General features: G+C 37.7%; 1 protein-coding gene across 4 annotated transcripts in view; it reads right to left on the reverse strand.

Moving 5' to 3' along the window:
• Positions 1–2,098: 2,098 nt before the first annotated feature.
• The window catches only part of LOC139980619 (copper-transporting ATPase 1-like), a 34,249-nt gene continuing 22,178 nt past the window's right edge, over positions 2,099–14,169 (reverse strand). For all 4 annotated transcript variants that reach the window (XM_071992404.1, XM_071992402.1, XM_071992403.1 and 1 more), the window contains 9 exons: positions 13,333–13,527; positions 12,310–12,492; positions 9,403–9,589; positions 8,093–8,254; positions 6,945–7,087; positions 5,956–6,159; positions 5,447–5,564; positions 4,470–4,572; positions 2,099–3,951 (listed from right to left, as the gene is read on the reverse strand). In XM_071992404.1, coding sequence (XP_071848505.1) covers positions 3,885–3,951; positions 4,470–4,572; positions 5,447–5,564; positions 5,956–6,159; positions 6,945–7,087; positions 8,093–8,254; positions 9,403–9,589; positions 12,310–12,492; positions 13,333–13,527 — 1,362 coding nt within the window. In that variant the 3' untranslated portion in view covers positions 2,099–3,884. The remainder of the gene's footprint in view (positions 3,952–4,469; positions 4,573–5,446; positions 5,565–5,955; positions 6,160–6,944; positions 7,088–8,092; positions 8,255–9,402; positions 9,590–12,309; positions 12,493–13,332; positions 13,528–14,169) is intronic.

Here is a 14,169-nt window from a genome sequence, read left to right on the forward strand (position 1 = left end):
TTTAAATAAAACCCTAAATATGATTGTGGATCCAATTGATGGGCTATAGGCAATCCTACACAATCTTATTAAACTATGTCAGAATTTATAACTTACATGCTGCCTCCATTTTCACTGCATTTTGAAAGAAAATTTTAAGGTGCTTGGGCATTAATTTTGTGATAGGGTTAGCTGTGGAGGGGGGGGGGGTGGGGGAGGGGGGAGGACATGAAGGAAGTTTTAGAAAGGTAACCAACATTTATCATTTCGAAAAGTATCTTTAAACCTAAGCCTTGGCAACTTGAGTTAGTGCAGACTAATCCTTTGTCATGTCAAAATCTTGTGCAAAAAAAATTATGCAAATATTTCCCATATTTAATCCACTACTGCAACATTTATGCATTAATATGTTATCTTTGATTGTCTAAATTATATGGCCCAAGACATTTGACCAGCGGGGTCAAAATATGTTTGTAAACCAAAGAAAAAGTTAGTTTAGCTTTAGCAAAGATGCTGCAGGAACCTAACTAAAATGCTGTTTCCAAGTATGACTGTGTACGATAAGAAAAGGGTGGGGTAGGGTTGCCATATTTCTCTGGCTGAAAATTTGGACACCGCATCCTGGGGGAGGGGTCTAAGAGGAGTGGATGTCCACCTCCCCTGCAGGAGAATCCACAGTTTAGATTTTAGAGAGGGCTACATAGCCTACTTCCTACCAAGCTAATATGCGGCCATCAGTCATATTTGTTTGTTGATAATTATCATAACATGCTTCTGGAATGGAAGAGGGGGTGGGGATGGGGATGGGGGGAAGGAGAAGCACAGGTGGGAATTAAATGGTAAGACAAAATGCCATCCTGATGTTGTGATAAGATAATTTTGTAATACGGGTTGGCAAGTGATATTCACAAAAATTTTATGACTTTTGTTAAGATTTTATTAAATGTTGCTGCATATGCTATAAATTTAAGGAATTTGATATATGCAGTTTATTTCAGTGATATTACTAATTTTCCATCAAAAGACTTTTTATTCTTCATACAGTAATCATGTGAAATTGAGATTTGACGATAATAAACTTTGAAGTCTTCATCGGTGCATTGTTTGAATATTTATATCTTTCTTGAAACATCTGCTTTACATTTTAAAGAGGAGCTAATTTTGGTCTTGGATAAATTTACCAAATCTACTGAGTATTACTCAAGAAAAAAAAATCACCATTGATCAAATTGAGACATCCTTCTTAATATGTTTGCACCCATGTGAAAGGTTAAAGTGGGATTCATCAGTAACAAATTTTCAATTGATCCAAGCTTCCAATTCCAGTGAAAAGAGACAGTTTTCAGGCTGGAACAAGCCTCAAAAATGATGCAACCTTTCACAAACTCCATTGTACAGGCAGTTTGCTTCCCTGGTGTGTTCCCAGCTGCAAAGCACAATTCCTGTGAAAACAGGCACTGTTCAGGCTAGGAACGGCCTCAAAAAGAAAACGTCAGAAACGACACGCCTTGTTGCAAACTCCATTTGAAGAGTAAGTTTTAACACTATTGTATTCATCACACATGTGAAAATGCAAATTTTATAGAAAACATCAAAATTATGTAAGTTCAACTTAACTGGAATGGAATTGAACTAGTCATGAATAGGTAACAACATACACTGTTATGAAGTTACAGCATGAAATTGATTAAAAACATTTCTAAAACTCGGGTCAAAATCTAGTCTTTTTAGAAAGATGTCAAAAGTAGGACAAAAGTAGGACTTGCTGAATGGGAAATATTTTGGAAATTTAACAACTTTATCATCTTAAAGTTTAAGAAGGGAAGGCGATAGATGATACAAAACCTCTTATATCATGAAGCCAATTTTAAGGGCTAAGATACCCATGTCTACTCCATCCTAATAGTCCTCTGTACTTCCACCTTGTGATTAAATCCCAGGTCCAACCCTATTCCCCATTCCCACCCCAACACTCACCCCACAAACCCACTGCTTAGACCTGATTTGTCATATCACAAATGAAGCTCTGATACTTTGCACACATGGACAATTTAAAGTTAGTGAAAGTTTGATTTGAAACCAGAGATTTTAAAGATGAACAAAGCATGACAGAGGTGCATATAGAGCAAATGATGATGTATTATTCTGAACCAAGTTGGTTATTTAATACAAAATTGTACGAAAAGGTGTGATAACACTACATATCAGCCCAGTCTGTACCAAGTGGAGAATAAAAAAAGTACTGGTTTACCTGATGAAATTAATATCGATTTGGGATATTTAATTCCGCCTGAAGAAAAGTTCAACCGATGGAAAAGGTCATTTTCATGAATGTACACACAGCCCTACACGAATTTGTAGACGGACAGACCGACAAATATTCAAATTATTCAGTGAAAAAGTATAGTATACACAAACAGCTGTTTTACAAGTTTCTTTCCTTCTTAATCTTCAGGGGGAAAAAAATAAGTCATTGCAGACTGAGAAATTACTACTTTTAGGTACATATGCATGTTAGGAGATCAATAAAACTGATCAATTTTATTCTCAATTTTTTTTTTTTTTTACCTTTCTTTGACCTCAAATTTGCATTGGACACGTCAAAGTTACACCTTTGCTGAGGGTCATCAGTAGTACCACCGAAATAGTTAGACCTTGCTACCAAAAAAGTTTTTTTGTACTGGTTATATAATCTCTTATATTTCCCATTGACATTAAGTACAAATTTGGGTGACAACAGACATTCCATTAATTTAGAAACAAGATGTTCCTGAGGTTACATATCAGACTATCAAAAGGAGGCTTTCATAATATAATCGCAGATGGTCAATGTTGGCCATTCTAACCTACTTTAAATTATAACTTTTAGCAAGCATTTATTTGACATGATTCTTGAAATAATTCTAGCAATGAAGACATTGGAATGGCTGATACCTACCTTTTCCAGGACACACTCCCAAGAAAAGGCTTTACTTTTTTTCAAATACTTGATACCACAAATTTCACAGCTGAATTGTACAAGCATCTATTAGTATGTGATAATGTGGCACTATCCTTGTCTTACTTTACTTGTTACAATGCCCAAGATGTAACAGACAGAAACAAAACTGAAGTCAATCTCCATGTATGATAACATCAAGTACAGGTTGTCTTTGTTTTATTTCTCTATTCTATAAGATATACGCAGTTTCAAACTTGGAAAAGAGCAGAGGTACATTACGGTAAGAACAGGATTCGAACCAGTAACCTTTGGGTTACAAGCCCTCTAACCACTAACAAACTCTCTAACCACTGAGCTATACAACCCTTCGTTGGTGCAGACCCCTATTATTATAGCTATTTCTGTGCTGGGGTTGCCAGGCAACAAAAGCCACAGTACTTTTACATACCATGTAACCAGGGATCATGCCCCAGTTTATTTCAATATAACCCAGAAAGCAGTAGAGGAGGAATTTCAAGAAAATTAATTTTTAGTTTTTGCATAATAAAAACTTTTAAATGCTGTCCGATAGTCTGTGTAAAATAACTAAGAAATCGTATTCAATGTAGAGACTTGTAATATAATTTAATCTATTGAGATTCTATGGACTTAATTGTTAACCTTATAGATATCATAACCTCTGGAACTAGTAGCCCAAATGACCGATAAATAACAATTGTATGAACTTAATAAAGCCAGCTCAAAGCTGTTACAACTGCTCTTAAATAATGCAAGAAAGTTTTGGCTGATATTATTTATTAATTCATTCATTTTATTTTATTATCCAAATTGGCAGCTTAAGGTTTCACCTTGACTATTTTTCTTTATCAGTTTTACTAAATATTTAAAGAACTACATAAAAAATATGAAAAATAAAAAGTAGAAGGAAAAGTTTGCGCTATGAGATTTCCACAATGAGTCAGGATTAGACAACGGCAGGCTTAGACGGCTTTTCCTTCGCCTCCAAACTTGGGTACTTTGGTTTCTTGTAGCTGTAAGTAAAGTGCAGAGAAACAATTTACCCTTTTACCACCGATTCTTGAAGATGTCAAATAAAATATAAAAATTATGAAAAGCAAGGTCATTTTTCAATCTTCAGACAATAGAGACTGTGTATCAGAATGTATTGATGACTTATAGGGTTGAGGGTTGCTATCATTCTAAATTTTTCAGAGAGAGCTGAAGAATTTTGTGGGGTTTGAGTACTAGCTATCTGTTTTTTTTTTGAGAAACAGCATTTTTGTATGATGGATATCCTGAAAAAATGTTTTTTGCTATTTATGTGCCACTTCATTCTCTCAGTATTTAGTCAAGAGATCAGACGTTTTCATTGCAGTTCACAATAAAGAAAATTTGTTATGTCTACAACAGGGACATGACAAGGAGTGATGACAACAAGCTTCACTGAATGATACCAGAATTTCTCTGAAAGAAAGAATAATCTGTCCGTTGTATAATGTTTGAAGCTTTAACAATATTGAATTGTTATAAAAATCCTTTTAACACTCACAATTTTAGGAACAAGGACGAGGTTACCACGGAGACAGACGATAATGCCATAGCAGCAGATGCCATCCACGGCTGGAGGAGAACACCGACTGGAGAAAGGACGCCTGGAAGAGACGAGGAAGATACAGCTTCAACCAGTGTTTTAATCAGAACTAGCACATTGGTAACAATGTTGTATGTACTGTGGAACACTAGCACATGGGTAACAATGTTGTATGTAGGCTACTGTGGAACACTAGCACATGGGTAACAATGTTGTATGTACTGTGGAACACTAGCACATGGGTCGTAATGTTGGATGTACTGTGGAACACTAGCACATGGGTAACAATGTTGGATGTACTGTGGAACACTAGCACATGGGTAACAACATTGTATGAACCGTGGAACACTAGCAAATGGGTAACAATGTTGTATGAACTGTGGAACACTAGCACATGGGTATTATTGTATGAACTGTGGAACACTAGCACATGGGGAACGATGTTGGATGTACTATATAACATCAGCTTAGACCATTAACAAATTTCTACTGTGCTATTTTCTGTATTCACCTATCTATCTATGGGCTGGGAGAAAGATGTGTAGGGCTCCCTATGTAGGAAACAATAAGATCTTCCTGGAACATGTTGCAACCAGCAATATTAAGACACAAACTAAAAAATTTGAGATGTCTTGTGCTGTAATGACATGGTAGAATATGTGAGTTTTTCAAAGACAATTTCCTCTTTCCCACATCCAGACATTTATTACATTGCGTACAATTTTCTTCTAGCATACGCTCAGCTACCACCGCCACTGTTGCCACGACTACTGAATCTGCTGATGCTGAGAAAGAGGGTTGAAGTGGCTTTTGTTCCAATATAATACTGGCATGCTTTTGGGAGTGGGGAGAGGGAGGAAGGGAGGAAGGAAAAGGGGCTCAAGGGAGGAAGAAAGCAAGGGTGTGCCAAGTGCAAAAGCAAAACACTAACTTACCAGCTGCTATCGGAATGCCAACACCGTTGAAAATACAGGCAAAGAAGAAATTGATTCTGATTCTTTGCACCGTTTTCTTGGAAAGGTGAATTGCAGTGGCAACATCTAGGAGGTCGTTCTACAAAAGGAAATGTCCAATGGAAAGAAATTTAACACAAGTTACAACATGCCATGACCAAAATATTACTATGAATCTAATTCAAGTTTTTTAAAGTTATTTTTCAAAGCTTCTGTCACTCAAATTGATACAGAATATGTTTCCTGCTTGTTGACTATTTATTGATGTGCTATTTCTTTGAAACATTCTTGTAACTGATCAGTCAAACCCCTGATTCCTGCTTTTTCTATAGGATATCAGTAACGTTTAGGTGTAGATCACAAAAAAAAAAAGGGCTAAGGTGTGACAAAATTATAATCTATCAACATAGTCAATGACAAATTGGAACAAAAACAATTTGCATAAAACGACACAATTTTTCTTGCCAGTTTTTGATCTGGTTTATACCAACCTTAATAAGCACAATATCTCCAGATTCCACGGCAACGTCTGTGCCGGTCCCTATCGCTATGCCGACGTCAGCCTGGACCAGGGCAGGTGAGTCATTCACCCCGTCTCCCACCATGGCAACTCTCTGACCGGTAGACTGGATCTCTTCGACCTTCTCCAACTTATTTTGAGGTAAGACTTGTGCGAAAACCTTGGTGATGCCAACCTATGGTGAGTGAAGTGAAAAGGTTAAAAGATATTGTCAACTCAGGATATTTTACCCTGGCAACAGAGTACTTGTAGCATAATACTGCATGGTATATTGACCAATCACACAGATTTATTATTTGTTAAACTTCAAGGAATATACCACCAACTCCACAATCAAAACCATCAAAAATTATTTTGGTAGGTTTAATTCCCGGCAAAAGTAATAACAGTTCACTCTCGTGCCTCTGCCCCCCCCCCCCCTCTCACCCCCTAGGCATGCCCTATCCCATCTCTGTCCATCCAGTTTTAGACTACATAGCATAAACACAAGAGTGATTTAAAGAACATGATTTAAAATTAATTAATTGTGTAAAATGAACCCCTAGAAGACAGGTTGATGTAATATGTCAAGTAAGAGTGCACAAATACATTTCAGGTTTCAGTCAGAGTGATTTTCGGACTCGGTTTACTTACCGAAAATGTTACTTCTTTGCATTACTCACCTAAAAAGGAGGCTAATAAAGGTATACCGGGGGACCTCTGTTACTGTAAGCTAGTAGCAAATGGGACCCTCTACTACTGATGCTAAGTTAACCAATACATTCTTGTGACCTTTATGCAAATAAACTTGAGAATATAACTGCAGTAGGTAACCATACATATCTAATATCAAGGCAATAAGTTATTTGGTGACGTTTCTTCTTTCCATCTCTACTTTCGTTAGGAATCTCATCCCGATCCCCTACCTCCCCCCCCCCTCTCTCTCTCTCCAAAATACTCCACACTGTTTCCAGCTCTTACCTGAGCAGCAATAGTTTCAGCTGTTATCTTGTTGTCTCCGGTTAATAACACCACTTCAAGACCCATTCCTTTCAGTATCTGAATAACGTGAGAAGCCTCTGGTTTGACTGTATCTGCTATGGCAATCATCCCCACAAGGACTCCTGCAATCGTATAAAGAATAAGAATGAAAAATAAATCAACTCCTCTAAGAATAATTCTAAGAATATTTCTAAATATAGAAACTAGGTTCCATCCAAGTGCTGACACAGAATGGGGGAGGAGTATGCATAGTGCATATATACATATTCATGCCCCTTTTCCTCATTTAGCTCATTGGAAATAAAAAAGACTTGATACACGCTGTCATCTCTTAATAATGTTTTAATCAACCGTCTTGCACGACTACAGAACAATGCTGCACGAATTTTCACCCGTTCCAAGCCAAGGGAATCTGTCATACATACTCTGAGAGAATTACACTGGCTCCCGATCAAAGACCGAATTATTTTAAAATTTTGATTTTCACATATCGCTACTTTGTTAGAACTTCGCCATTCTACTTGTCAGAACTACTGCAACCCTATCCCGCATATCGAAGTTTCATGAGATCACACAATAAATTACTTCTGTGTGAAAATCGCTCAAATCGATCATGGGGCAAATGAGCTTTTGCTGCTGCTGCCCCTTCTCTGTGGAACAGCCTTCCAGAACATGTAAAACACCATCCCTTGCTTCTTATAAACGCTCTCATATGCATCTGATGAAAACTGTTAAATAAAATTGTTCAATGTTGCCCATTTTTGCTTGCATTTATTGTCTTGCACTATGCTTACTGAATTTTGTTTTGCTGTCGCACTGTTTGTGTCACTGCGCCATGAGCGTCTTTTTTTACGGATACCGGCGCATTATAAATGTCCATTATTATTAACTAAGATTCTACTGGCCAGATGCTGACAGCACCCTCTTGTCGGTTCGATGGCTCTCCCCGGGAAGGAATGGAAGCAGAGAATATTCCTCGACAGCCATAGAATCGACAAGACTGTATGAAAGTCTGTGTGATCAGTTGTAAACCAAGACATGGATAGAGTCTCAAAAGTACCAATGCAAGGCTCCATTTTAAATACACTTTGGAGCTCAATTAATGTTAAACTCAACATAAAATATACCTCCAATGGCAACCAAGACAGCAGTCTGCCCCTGTCTCTCCTGAGCAGTGAGGGCAGCATCCATCTCATCTGTGATCTCCAAGTTATTTTTCGTTATCCAAGCACGGTTCCCTATCAGTACTTCATAGTCCCTGGGGTCTGTGCTCACTACGATATCAGGCTCTGAGAAGAATATGAAAGCTGTTTCAAAACGGATACTTTTCAACCCCAAAATAGAATCTTCAATGACATTGTTGACAAAGTTCAAGCTTCATCTTGTCATACAAAGTCTTTGAAACATAATCTTGCTTGCAAACTACGCACAAGTTTTAAGTTAGCGACAAAGCAAACAGCTCATTTGCAGATGTTTCTAACAAGTTAAACACAAGAAGGACATGACTAACCTTTCTTCTGTAACCCCCTTCCCACCCTTCCATCTCCCCTTGTTTTCCCCATCTGTCACTCCTATTCTCATAGCTCTCTTCAACCTTCCCCCCCCCCACACTATTCTGTCTTTGTCCTTCTCTACTTTACTACCTACCCTCTCCCTTAATCCTCTCTTTGTCTCTCTACGGTTTATCTCTTACCTCTCCTCTTCCCCTGTTGGTTGCTTTCTTTCTTCTCTCCATCCCTTGTCTACCTATCCTCTTACACCTATCTCTTTTGTGTTCACCCTGCTCATTAACCTGTCTGTATTCTGTGTGTGTATTTGCCCCTTATGTTACTGTTACTTGTCATTCAGCCTCTGAAGGTCCTGCTAGGATTGAAATGTCAGGCCCTCTTACTTTTATATAAGTTAAACATATAATATACAAATATGCATACAAACATATTCATTCTTCTTATCAATTGTGTCACTTTATCTTGGCACAATAATCTTAAGACCAGGAGGGGTCCAGGATATGAAGGAGGGGGTGTGACCCTGGGGTCTTTGAAGTGGACTCCTCACAGAGCTAGGGGGTGTGGGGGTCCTCCCCTGGAGGAAATATAACATTTTAAATGTGAAATAGTGTATTCTGAGCTATATTTATGCTATAAATTCGGTATACACACACGACTGTACCAATAACTACTTAATATGCTAGGTTTTCTTGCAGACTGCAAACAGTACCAACCTTGTTTTAAATGCTTCTCAATTGTTGAAAATGTAAGTTTATGTATTAAACTGATATTTCTTATCTGAAAATTTACAATTCCCATCATGATTATATCAGATCCAAAACATCAGACACAAGAAATTTAGCTGAAACAGAACATTTTACAGATTTCAATATAAAGTCCACAAAATATAAATACACCGATAGGAGAAATAAGATACAAAAAATCCTCACCGATTTCCTCGTCTTGACCGTTCAGTTCGGACATATCTTCCTTCTGACCGCTCTGTTGGTGGGAGACACCATTTGCGATCGGGGGACCTTGTAGCATAATCTCAATGTTACTCACTTTGCATGAAAGACCATAACCCATTTCAGCCTTGAAGTCTGCACATTTGCCCACAGTTTGAATATTCAGTATCTGTTGATTGGTGAAACAAGAAGGCTTATACACAAGAAAACAAAGAACAGGGATTGATCCAGGAAGGGATCTGAAATTGTTGATCCAGGAAGGGATCTGAAATCTGAAATGGTGTAAGTGAGGGCAGGGGTATGGAGGGAGGGGAGGGTTGGTACTAAAACTTAGCAACAAACTAAATTTTCTTCAAAACAGGTCACATGGTTTGAAAATTAGTCGCACTTTGCGAGCAACTATTTTTTACATTTTATACCGATGTTTTCTAAATGCACCGCAATTTCGGTAATAAGTTTGGTATTTATTGCTAACTTGACTATCTATGTTCGAGGTGTGATATTTACCCTTATATATACTTTTATATTCGAAGCATTATGTATTTATAATAAATACCTTAAAGAATTAGCATAATTGTTTTGTCTGTGAAGTGATGCTACACCAGATGCATGAAGACAATAGAACCATTGTTCTTAAGCTAATTCCATCAGAATTTGAGCATATCTTGCATATATATTTCTTTGTTCCAACTTCTGAGGAGCAGTATTGTCAGAAGAAACGCATTTTTGACACTTCTTTACCGTCCATGGAAACAGTCACAGACAGTGAGCGTGTGATTAGGGAAAATTTGATAGAGCTCACGACAGACTGCTTTTTACTTCAAATGTTACAGAATGAGGACACTTCGTGTGATCGTTTAAGTGCAAAATGGTGGCAGGAATGAGTGGATTTGTCTACATTTTGGTTCTGTTTAGTTAAGATGCACTAGTAGTACTTTGCCTGTAACAGGAAATTGAATGCTTCTCACCTCAAAGTTACAGCTTACAGCAAGTTGATCGTGCTTTGCCTATTCATTTACTGCTATGTTATATTTCAAATAAAACCTGTGTAATAATAGCACACCACTTCCCAACATGGATGCCCAAACTTCTAATAGTTTGAACATTTCCCCTCCTCTCTCCTCCCTCCTCCCTCCTCCCTCAACCCCCCCCCCTCTCCACTTCCTCACTCCTTCACTGATGACACACAGTTTAAACTTTACTTCCTAAATAGTGAGAGAGTAATATGCACTTTTAAAGAAACATGCATTTACATTCCACTTCGTATACAAAATTTACAAACTTTGATCTTTTACATTAATAGGTGTAATACCCTTGGGGGCTGAATTAATACTACAGGGTTCCCACACAATCTTGAAAAGATAATTTAAGAACTTTTCAAGGACAAAATAGTCTCTTTTCAAGGACTATCTGACACTTTTCTGAAGATGAACTAGTCCTGCCACAACTTTACTAGAGACTTGACAATCTAAATAAGTAAATGTTTAAAACATTTTCCAGTGCTTTTCAGCTGATTTATCTTTAATGTTTCTTCTGCTCCTTGTACAATATGATTTACAACACAGAGTCGGAACATACGTGTGTCGGAATATAATCATAAAAATATTCAAGTTTTATAAAGCGCTTTAACCAGCAATAGGTCTCAAAGCGCTTACAAACGTTTTATTACCCCTGGTTAATAATCTGTCCCAGAGACAATGCCTCCAGGCTGCTGCAGTTATATACTGCGCCCAATGACAAGTTACCTCACAGGTACCCACTCAACCCCTGGGTGGAGAAAAGCAAGTGAGATAAAGCAACTTGCCCACGGACACAACATAATAAACTAGACAGAAATCTAACCAGCAATCCTTGGATCACCGTTCCGACGCCTAACCAATTGTCCACCAGACCACCACGCTCACAATTGGCTAGGCGTCGGACTCGTGATCCAAGGATTGCTGGTTCGATTCTTTGCAATCACCAGTTTCACCACATGATAATCTGTGGATATAAACTCCTGAGTACTTTAGCAGGTTGAAGCCTATTACAAGAGACTGTAGATACATAAACATGTAGGTCTTTAATATGAGGCAACTACCAAAGAAGGAATACGCCCTCACCAAGTACGAGGAGAAGGAATCGTTCAGAACAGTGCAGAACTAACTAATCTGGAAGACTACAATAGCCTTGGACAACCCCAGAGTACATGACATAATAATGTAATTCAAGGACTTTTCAAGCACTTTGTGGTCCTTGAATTTCAACCTTTCAAGGATTTTGTGGAAAATATCAAAATATAAGTACTTTTCAAGGACTACAATTTTCTTCAAGGACTTTCAAGTACCAGTGAGAACCCTGTTCGATATTGTATACAAATTGATTGCCACTTGTGATAAGGTTGCCCAAACTTACAGTTAAGCAGTACTGCAAACAGCTAAAGGAACATTAAATTTCAGGCTCCAGGTGAGGAAATTTTATGTTTGAGCCCTCCGGCACAAGTACTGCTTAATTTGGTGAGAAAATAAGCCGTATCAAAAAGTTTACATTTTCAAAATATATGTTCCACTTCTGCGACATTTTCCCCATGGCACACTGTCGTATTACATATATAAATATATTCCATCCTTGAAGTGTTAGCTCAGTGGTTAACCCCGGTGCCTTTCAATCATAAGGTCCCCGGTTCGAGTCACTCCCAGATTAATGTATGTCGTCAAGTTACAGAGTTGTTGACAATTAACAATTCATAATTCATGGATGTTAAATATGAATGTAAGAGACTGACTTCGGTCAGCTTGTGGCTTTGATCAGCCAATGAGGCTTCTTCGCGAGTTCCTGCTTGCAGGAGGATCTAATATACATACATACATATATACATACACCCATACATACATGTAGAGTACACCCTACCTCTTTTGCATGTGTTACAATGGCTTGTCCTAGTGGGTGTTCACTGCCCGACTCTGCAGTCCCGCAAATAGCTAAAAATTCTGCCTCGGTGAGATCGTCTTGTGAGATGAATAACTTTGTGAGCATCACACGTGGTACCCCTCTAGTGATTGTTCCAGTTTTGTCAAAAATAATAGTTTTCACCTGAATTTCAGAATAAAAGACATTTGAAAACATATTTTTCATTCTAAAAAACAATAAGATTGTCTACCCAAGAATGTAAAATGAAAGATGTAAGATTTGAATATTCTCCAACCTCGTGACATATGAAGGTCTTTCAGCTGAACAAAACAGTAATTTGAAGGGAAAAAACATGCTTTCCACTGTTGAAACCTGTAATGGTAGTGACAGTTTTATCAAAACTTACAAACAGACAGGAAAAAAGAAGTGTAATCACCAATCCACCAACAAAATAACACATAATCAATTTGTGTTCTTGATACATTGATATATTATGACCATGAACTGAACTAGAAGAATTGGGTCAGAAATTTTGCATAAAACATTAATAACTGCATTAAAGAAACCTTTTAATACTTTTCACTTCTACTACTAGCCTATTAACAAGGTGAAGTTAAAAGGAGAATATCGTATTAACTAGAACTCTTATTTACAGATAGAAATTAAACTTAACTATGTATGTATTTATCTTCGAAACATATTGGTGCAATAGGGACATCCACCAAAATGCAAAAATTTGGGAACAAAATTTTATTTGCTATGTTCAGGGTTTTTTGAAAACAGATCATAGAGTTTGACAAGATAACATTGCATTGTCCATCATACATGCTAGCAGAACATGGCCATAAAAACCATATTAACCATATTTCGTATCAAAGAGTAAAAAAGGTTACAATTGTTGTAGCCTTCTAGAAAAATGTAAATGCAAGCTTAGTGAAAGAATGGCAATATCTGATATACAGTAATATTTGGATCCTTGAAACTTTAGAAAGCTGCTTAGCACACTCTGTAACATCTGCTCACCTTGTGAGCCATCTCAAGAGGTTCCCCTCCTTTGATCAGGATTCCATTCTGTGCCCCGACACCGGTTCCAACCATCACTGCTGTGGGTGTAGCCAAACCTAGAGCACAGGGGCAAGCGATAGCCAAGACAGCAATTGCTACTTGGAATGAAAAACTCAGGACGAGTTGTGTTTCGCTGGAGTAATCAACCTTGCCCTGGTGAAGAAGAAGAAGAAGAGATATCTTTGTTGACAAAATCTCTAGAAATGACACAAACCTACACGACTAATCGTGGTCTTTGTATATTAAAGCAGACTTTTGTGTTATGTTCGACAAGTAATTGTCTCATACTATTCAATATTACCAGGCGAGCTCAGAGGCCCGAGGTAAATCGGGGAGCCCACCAAAATTCAGAGTGAAGAACAATTTTATTCAGACTGTCTTCCTGTACTTATGGAAAAGTGGAGAATTTTACAAGTGATAATTAATAATTAACAAGAGGGTCCTTGTGACAAAATGTTGAGAGATGAAATGAAATCATTACTAGTCCATTATCCTTCATTTGGTAAACAAAAGGAGAGGACCTTTCTTCCACCAACTGCTGCTACTTTTGTATTGCATAATTTTTGTGCACTCCAATGGCAGAAAGTTTGTAGAGAAGGTGAGAAATAGAGGGCAATACAGCCCTAATAATAAAGTGAAGGACTGCACCGTCACTCTTCAAAAGGCCACGAAAATTTTAAAAAGGTGGTCAGATATCCTATGTTTTGATACATGAGATCTTATGAAATAATGCAGAAAAATGATCTTGCCCTCGCGATTGAGATTATAATTGTGGAAAATCCTACTTTCAGAGAA

This window comes from Apostichopus japonicus, chromosome 15 (genome assembly GCF_037975245.1).
Source record: "Apostichopus japonicus isolate 1M-3 chromosome 15, ASM3797524v1, whole genome shotgun sequence".
NCBI lineage: Eukaryota > Metazoa > Echinodermata > Holothuroidea > Aspidochirotida > Stichopodidae > Apostichopus > Apostichopus japonicus.